The following is an 8,555-nucleotide window of genomic DNA, read 5'->3' as shown; positions in this document are numbered from 1 at the left end:
CACGCACGGACGCACGCACACGCACGCACGGACGCACACACACGCACACACGGACGCACGCACGCACGCACACAGTGAAGTGCTGAGGAGGAGGTATAGTCTATCTGTGTGTTAGGCGGGGGGAGTCCTGACTGCTCATCCCCTTCCTCCCAAACTTCCCCCCTTTGCTTGGTCACTGCGGCAACAGTCCCACGCAATGTCTGTCACATGTGGTCGGCATGGCAACCTGCTCCCCCGTCAGTTGCTAGGAGAAGCAGAGCGATGGTGATGCGGGAGGTAAGTGTTTGTCGCGCGGAGAGAGAAAAATCAGAACCTACAAACAGAACCTGATCCAGACCTGAAACAAAGCTTTTATTCTGAAACTCACCAGCTGTCCAGATGTTTGGAGAAGTGAAGCGACAGCTGAGTGACAGTGTTCACATTCACTTTCAAACCTCGTCCATTTCCCATGAAAGTTTCCGGTCCCGTAAAACCCGGCAGCTCGCTCGTCCTCCTCCGTGTCCAGCGTGTCCTCTCCTGCCGACCTTGAATGTCTGAGCTTGGCTCTGGAGGAAAATCTGCTCAGCCAATCAGAATCTGACTGAGGTTTAACAGAAAAGGTTTAATGCTTCACGCCTGTGTCCAGCTCCGGCTCCGGCTCCGGCTCCAGCTCCGGCTCCGGATGAACCTGGTTCCCGCCACCTTACGGCGCCTCCTCCTGCTTGCTGCTTTGTCTCTGCAGCTCCGGCCGCTGGTTGCTCCCGTTCTTCTTCTTGCTTCCCTCCCTGGTGCTGCTGCTGGTCTTGGTGGCCGAGGAGGACGAGGAGGACGTGCCCTTTAAGCTTTTTGACGTTTTCGTCCCACGGGTTTTCTCCTTGTTGGCAGCGTCCTGAGGCAGCGTGGGGCTGGAGTGCGCCCTCTGCAGGCCGCCGTCGTCAAACAGCCGAGACTCGAAGGCCGTCAGGTCCTCGTCTCCGCTGGACAGCTTGGCCCTGAGCAGCATGGCGTACGTACCGTAACGGGTTTTCTGTGCAGGAGGACAGAGACGGGAGACGGTTAGTGATGCAAGCATCAGGTCACGGCAGAGGTCTGGCTGTGGTTTCCGTCCTCTGACTGACCCAGGCGTCCAGCCGGTAGCTGTTAGCTTAGCTTAGCCTGAAACTACATAACGCAGCAGGTCTGAGAAACAACTCGAAGCAGAGTTGTGTTTCTTCTCAACATTTTTTCCACCACATAAAGTTTTCAAGAACAAACAAACAAACAAACAAACAAATAAATAAATAACTTGAGCTTTGGTGGAAACAGGTTCAGACTGACGAGGCTCTGAGCGTCCGATGGTTCTGTCTGTGGACTAACAGGTCCACTGCTGTGGACCTGTTAGTCCACAGCTTCACCTGCATCACAACACAACGATCAAATATCACATCTGAAAAACAGTGGACGGAGACGGACTGTGTCTCTGCAGGTGGACGTGCTGTGTGTCTACAGGTGGACGGACTGTGTCTCTGCAGGTGGATGGCCTGTGTCTCTGCAGGTGGACGTGCTGTGTGTCTGCAGGTGGACGGACTGTGTCTCTGCAGGTGGACAGACTGTGTCTCTGCAGGTGGACGTGCTGTGTCTCTGCAGGTGGACGTGCTGTGTGTCTGCAGGTGGACGGACTGTGTCTCTGCAGGTGGATCTCCACAGAAATAAACAGATCAGTGTAAAAAGTGATGGAGGGCTGGAAAGCGACGAGCAGCAGACAGGAAACAGGATCTGTGCTGAGTGAGGGACAGCGGCGTGTTCCTGACACACTGTGTTTGTGTCTCCGCAGCCTGTTGGACACCTCGCACACTGATTCACAGACAGTCTGTGATGAAGACGAGCAGAAACGAGGCAGACGGAGCTTCGGTCCGTCTGCACAGGTGATGGACGCGTTTCAGTGACAGTACATTCAAAGCATTTACGTCTTATTGTTGATTTATTGATTTTATTTATTACCGAGAGTTTCCTGCTCTAAACACGTGTGTGTGTGTTTCTACGTTAACGTCCTCACCTCGAACTCCAGGTACTCCCGTCGGAGTTTCTGCTCCTCCAACTCACGACCTTTGACCTTTCTGTCCGGGGTGGAGGCCGTGAGCTCGACCAGCTCGGAGGAAACCGCCCTGAACCGGTTCTCGTGAGATTTGACCTGCTCCTCCTGTCGAGACGGACGATAAAGCAAAGGATTCAGGTGTTTACCTGAGCTGTGCTCAGCGTGACAGAGACCAATGAGCTGCTGCGGCAGAGGACGGTCTGTACCTGGGACAGTTTGGTGTTGGATCCCGGCAGCAGAGGACGACTGAATCTCTTCTGAGAGCCGATCGCTGCCGGGAACGGTGGAGCTGAAAACATGGCCGCCACCACGTTGATGCGCGTGATCCAGGACTGCATCTGTTCAGCGTTCCTACAGGAAAACATTCACAGTCAGAGAGATTTCACTTTCACTTTTTTGGATTTTGGATTTTTCATCGTCAGGGAGTCAGTGGTGAAAGGAGGACAGGAAGCATTGCTCCCCGGCAGCTGTGGCAGGTGGTAACATCTGCCTGAGCCTCATTTCACCGAGGGTCTGTAACCAGCTGATCATCCAGTAAATCAGTTTCTAACCATCTGTAACGTTACCAGACTTTACTACACCTGAAACACCTGATGCTGCTTCTTAGAGCAGCTTCTTTTCCTCTCTAACACCTGATGTCTAACACCTGAGGACAAACAGACTGAAAAACGGCCAATCAGAGCGGAGGCGCGCGGCGTCTTACGGAGCCTGGAACAGGAAGACCCTCCAGTCGGCCGTTCTCAGGTAGAACACGTTGGGTCTCTTGCTGTAATCGGCTGCTCTCATGGCCAGAGAGTGATGGATGGACACGGCGTTCTTCACGTCCTCTTCCGTCAGCTCACGCTCCGCGCGGTACTCGTCCTGTCAGCCAATCACAGAGCAGCGCGCCATCAGCATCCTATCAGTCACTTTACTGATTAGCAGCTGCTGGGAAATGTGGTTCAGATGTTTACCTTCTGCAGGTAGAGCACCAGACCCTTCAGCATGGCGTAGAAAGATTTCCACCCCCTCTTACCCCGCGGTGCTGCGAAACAAGGCATCATGGGATATACATCACATCATAATGGATTTCATCCAACACAGACGCACAAATCACTGAAATCGATCAATAAAAAGATGTGATCAGATTTTCTACCAGTCACTGTCTTCACACACCTGAGTGCCCTGTAAATAAACCACAGTAATAATAATAATAAAAGCATCCATGCATCTGATTGGTCAGTGACCGCGGTGCTGGGACCCACTCCGGGTTCAGCGGAGCCGGGAGGACGGAAGCGGTTTCTCTTTGTAACCAAACTGATGATTATCAGGAAACATCCCACTGCTTTGTTTACGTCACGTGGATCAGCTCCTGTTTGTGTTTATTTGTTGCCTGAGCGGCAGTGAGTCGCTGTAACATGTTGTCATGTGTTTATCATGTTTGTCATGTACTGAGAAACCAGACGGAGCTGCGGGGACGTACTTCTCTTTCCGTCGGGGTCAGCGTGGACTTTGCGGACCAGGAAGCCGCTCTTGTAGAGCTCGCCGTCGGCCTGCTGGGCGACGCCCACCAGCGGGTTTCCTCCGCTGCCCAGTCGTTTCATGGTGTGAGAGGCCGAGTCCGTCCGGACGTCAGCGAGCTCCGACATCGACTTCCTCAGCTCCTCCTCATCACTTCAGGAGACAGAAGACAGGCTCAGAGCTTTCATTCGTCTTTTACCCTCCAAAGCCCAGCGACACATTTTTTCATAGCAACGTATGAAATTATCTCATTTCACTCCCTCCAACAATCACTCATCCTTTCACCCATCCTGTCACTCATCCTGTCACCCATCCTGTCACCCATCCTGTCACTCATCCTGTCACTCATCCTGTCACTCATCCTTTCACTCATCCTGTCACTCATCCTGTCACTCATCCTTTCACCCATCCTGTCACTCATTCTGTCACCCATTCTGTCACTCATCCTTTCACTCATCCTGTCTCCCATTCTGTCACTCATCCTGTCACCCATTCTGTCACTCATCCTGTCACCCATCCTGTCACTCATTCTGTCACCCATCCTGTCACCCATCCTTTCACCCATCCTGTCACTCATCCTGTCACCCATCCTGTCACTCATCCTTTCACCCATCCTGTCACCCATCCTGTCACTCATCCTGTCACCCATCCTGTCACTCATCCTGTCACTCATTCTGTCACTCATCCTGTCACCCATCCCGTCACCCATCCCGTCACCCATCCTTTCACTCATCCTGTCACTCATCCTGTCACTCATCCTGTCACTCATCCTGTCACCCATCCTGTCACTCATCCTGTCACCCATCCTGTCACTCATCCTGTCACCCATCCTGTCACTCATCCTGTCACTCATTCTGTCACTCATCCTTTCACTCATCCTGTCACCCATCCCGTCACCCATCCTTTCACCCATCCTGTCACTCATCCTGTCACTCATCCTTTCACCCATCCTGTCACTCATTCTGTCACTCATCCTTTCACTCATCCTGTCTCCCATTCTGTCACTCATCCTATCACCCATTCTGTCACTCATCCTGTCACCCATCCTGTCACTCATTCTGTCACCCATCCTGTCACCCATCCTTTCACCCATCCTGTCACTCATCCTGTCACCCATCCTGTCACTCATCCTTTCACCCATCCTGTCACCCATCCTGTCACTCATCCTGTCACCCATCCTGTCACTCATCCTGTCACTCATTCTGTCACTCATCCTTTCACTCATCCTGTCACCCATCCCGTCACCCATCCTTTCACTCATCCTGTCACTCATCCTGTCACTCATCCTGTCACTCATCCTTTCACCCATCCTGTCACTCATTCTGTCACTCATTCTGTCACTCATCCTTTCACTCATCCTGTCACCCATTCTGTCACTCATCCTGTCACCCATCCTGTCACTCATTCTGTCACCCATCCTGTCACCCATCCTTTCACCCATCCTGTCACTCATCCTGTCACCCATCCTGTCACTCATCCTGTCACCCATCCTGTCACTCATCCTGTCACTCATTCTGTCACTCATCCTTTCACTCATCCTGTCACCCATCCCGTCACCCATCCTTTCACTCATCCTGTCACTCATCCTGTCACTCATCCTGTCACTCATCCTTTCACCCATCCTGGTTCACTGTCCACGCTGCTGCAGGAAAACAACACGAAAAGAACTGAGGCTGAACTGAGGGAGGACAGATGCTCAGCACACACAACGGCTGGATGTGTGTGTGTGTGTGTGTGTGTGTGTGTGTGTGTGTGTGTGTGTGTGTGTGTTCACAGTCAAGCATGGGCGTTGGGATGCTGACCTGTAATTACAAAGAGGAAAGAAGCAGGGAACAGTTACCATGGCAACAGTAGCTTGAATATGGGAGTCAGGGCAGCAGCAGACACACACACACTAACAGCACATACAACACAGCTTAAACACACACTTCACATGTTTGTACATGTCGTGTTAAAACTCACATGGTCCACTGAAGCTTCTCGTTCTTGATGGAGCTGTAGAGAGTCTGCAGAGACACAACACAACGCACAGTCAGTGTGTGAGTGTGTGTGAGTGTGTGTGTGTGTGATTTAAACACGACTGATATGAAGCAGAACGTTCCTCTAACGTTCTCTGACCGTTTAGAACATGAAACATAAAACACTGATCATCATCCAGCGCAGCTTCAGTCATTAAAGGCAAAACAAGTTTATTACTGTTCTTTGTCACGGGGAGTTTCAAAATAAAATCTTACTAAACCTCAGAAAATCTTCTTAATGACACGTTTAAGAAAAGAAATGTAAACAAGCAGCTCAGAATCCTTCCTTCCTTCCTTCCTTCCTTCCTTCCTTCCTAGGTTTTTATCTTAACACAAGCCTTTACCAAGCTGGGACCATCTGTGAGCATCAGTCCAAACCAAGACTTCATGTGGTGACAGGAGAAACTGAACAGTATCGATTCATCAGTTAAAACTGTGTCGGTGTTCAAATCATCTGCGCGCTCATGCAGACCCTGTGTGTTCCTGTGTGTTCCTGTGTGTTCCTGTGTGTTCCTGTGTGTTCCTGTGTGTGCTTTCTGTGACTGGACCATATGTTGTGTGGTGTCCGAGCCTCCTGTGCTCCATCAGTATATATTCAATAGCATCACTGATTTAAGTACAGAACTGAGTTTCCAGGTTCTGCTGGGTTCTACCTTCTTCTTGCGGCTGTGCAGGTGCTGCTGTCCGTCCTGAGTTTTTCCCAGCAGGTCGGGGAACGCCAGCGGTTTGAGGGAGCGGGAGCGGGGGGTTCTGGGATACCTGAATGGGTCGGTGTCCCTCGAGTCCCGCCCGCTCCGGACCGAGCAGAGCGACCGAGACCGCATGCGTCCGGTCGAGTGGATGCTGTTGACGCCGATCATCGTGATGAATCCAGAGGAGGATTCGGTTCGTGTTTAAGTCGATTTCCAACTCTGGATGTTTCCAGATGTTTCCTCTGACCCGCAGCCAACTTCCTGTTTACATCAACACTCCAGAGTCCCTTTACAAAACACCAACTTCACATTAACTTCATGGATTTTAGATGCTGATCCAGGTTTTCCACAAAGGAAATATGATGCTTTCAGTAAACTGAAGTCATGAATCCCATCAGACAAGGAACCAACTGAGGAGACGAGGAACCAGCTGAGGAGATGAGGAACCAGCTGAGGAGATGAGGAACCAGCTGAGGACACGAGGAACCAGCTGAGGACACGAGGAACCAGCTGAGGAGACGAGGAACCAGCTGAGGAGACGAGGATGTTTAAAATAGAAACAGGAGTCTGGTGAAGGCCGGTTGCGAGCGGACTAATGGAGTCTGGACTGACTGCGTCCTCAGCAGAGCTCCGTCTGCTGCGTGATGGATCCAGATCTATTCATTATGCATAAAAACACAGCAGCGTCTCATGCAGCTCATAATCCTGCTGGCTGTGACAGCCGGCGGCTCGCTCAGGTGTTTGGAAGCCAAAAAAAAAAAACGGGTCAGAGCTGACGGACACGGTGGACAGAGACAGAGACAGACTCTCCTGGTCCTGGTCTTTACAGACTCTGTCCTCTATCCGCCTCAAGGCTGATTCTTTAAGGAAAATGTTTATGTTCAGATTATTTTTACACATATAACTCTCCAGTTAAGGAGGAAAATACAGTTACAATCGGGGCTAAAAGATTTTTTTCATTACTTTTTATTCTTGTCTTAATTAATTGCTTTACAAAATAAAAGCTGATTAAGCTTAAGGCCAGTTTTCATGCAGAAACTGTCACAAAAGTAAGTTTTGGAACAGTTTAGACTTCAGACCTCAGACGGTGCTTTCAAATTAAATGAAAGCTGCAATTTATACATTTACACACAGGCTATAATTCTGTGGTTAAGGAGAAAAATAGTTCAAATGATTATTTTTCTCATATTTACAAATTAATCACTCAACAAAATAAGAGAAATAAGATCTGGATCTAAAATCAGAAAATCAATACTGTTTATTACCTATTACCAAGAACAGAGTTTTAATTATTGATTATAATTATTGATTATAATTATTGATTATAATTATTGATTATAATTATTGATTATAATTATTGCCACTGATTAAATCAAATGTCTGGTCGTTTCGTTAAGTTCAAATCTGAAGGTTAAATAGTTTTATCCAACTTTAATTCAGTAAATTAGTGAAAAGGATGAGTTTTGTGGAGTCAGCTGTGCGTCCGTCCACTTCTCTCTGAGAGCGTCACATGAACACAAACACACACTCAACCTGTCTCACTGTGTGTGTGTGTGTGTGTGTTACAGTCTAATCCATCAACAATTTAAAGGCAGTGATGCATAATTCATCAGCTCACACTCCTGCAGAAAAACCAGCCAAACATTCAGTCCACTAAAAATCCAAACCACAGCTCTGATCTCCGTCTGTTTCTCCCCAGTTTTCCTGAATCTGAGAGTCGGCGTGTCGCTGAGCGTCCTGGTGCAGCGGCGGAGGAGGTGCAGGAGGTGCAGGAGGTGCAGGAGGTGCAGGAGGCGGAGGAGGTGCAGGAGGTGCAGGAGGTGCAGGAGGTGCAGGAGGTGCAGGAGGCGGAGGAGGTGCAGGAGGTGCAGGAGGCGGAGGAGAATCCCTGGACTGCAAATAAAGCTGCGTGACGGAGGAAACGCTTCAGGAGCAGCAGCAGCTCTCACATCCAAAACACGCAGAGAACAAAAAAAACAGAGGAAAGAAAACAGGGAGGCAGGGGCGAGCGAGCACACCCACACATGTAGACAGAGAGAGAGAGAGAGAGAGAGAGGGAGGGAGAGAGGGAGGGAGAGAGAGACAGAGACAGAGAGAGACAGAAAGAGAGAGAGACAGAGAGAGACAGAAAGAGAGAGAGACAGAGAGAGACAGAGAGGGAGAGGGAGAGAGGGAGGGAGGGAGAGACAGAGGGAGAGGGGGAGAGACAGAGACGGAGAGTACCCCGAAACTGACGTCAGCTTCCTCCAGCCCTAACTGCTGAGGGATGGAGGGAGGAAGGGATGGAGGGAG

At 50.1% G+C, this 8,555-nt stretch overlaps 1 protein-coding gene across 7 annotated transcripts in view; it reads right to left on the bottom strand.

Annotated features, from left to right (window-relative positions):
* LOC121189528 (PH and SEC7 domain-containing protein 1-like) overlaps positions 1-8,555 on the bottom strand; it is a 40,089-nt gene continuing 31,534 nt past the window's right edge. For 5 of the 7 annotated variants that reach the window (XM_041049725.1, XM_041049726.1, XM_041049727.1 and 2 more), the window contains 7 exons: positions 5,516-5,559; positions 3,516-3,706; positions 3,007-3,077; positions 2,757-2,914; positions 2,260-2,404; positions 2,015-2,158; positions 1-1,006 (listed from right to left, as the gene is read on the bottom strand). In XM_041049725.1, the coding sequence (XP_040905659.1) occupies positions 683-1,006; positions 2,015-2,158; positions 2,260-2,404; positions 2,757-2,914; positions 3,007-3,077; positions 3,516-3,706; positions 5,516-5,559 (1,077 nt within the window). In that variant the 3' untranslated portion in view covers positions 1-682. Of the gene's footprint in view, positions 1,007-2,014; positions 2,159-2,259; positions 2,405-2,756; positions 2,915-3,006; positions 3,078-3,515; positions 3,707-5,327; positions 5,356-5,515; positions 5,560-8,555 lie in introns of those variants that run through there. The other 2 variants (XR_005894898.1, XM_041049724.1) reach the window with 2 other exon arrangements.

Source organism: Toxotes jaculatrix, chromosome 11 (genome assembly GCF_017976425.1).
Source record: "Toxotes jaculatrix isolate fToxJac2 chromosome 11, fToxJac2.pri, whole genome shotgun sequence".
NCBI classification, from domain to species: Eukaryota; Metazoa; Chordata; class Actinopteri; family Toxotidae; genus Toxotes; species Toxotes jaculatrix.
This window is presented reverse-complemented; position numbering and strand designations above follow the sequence as displayed.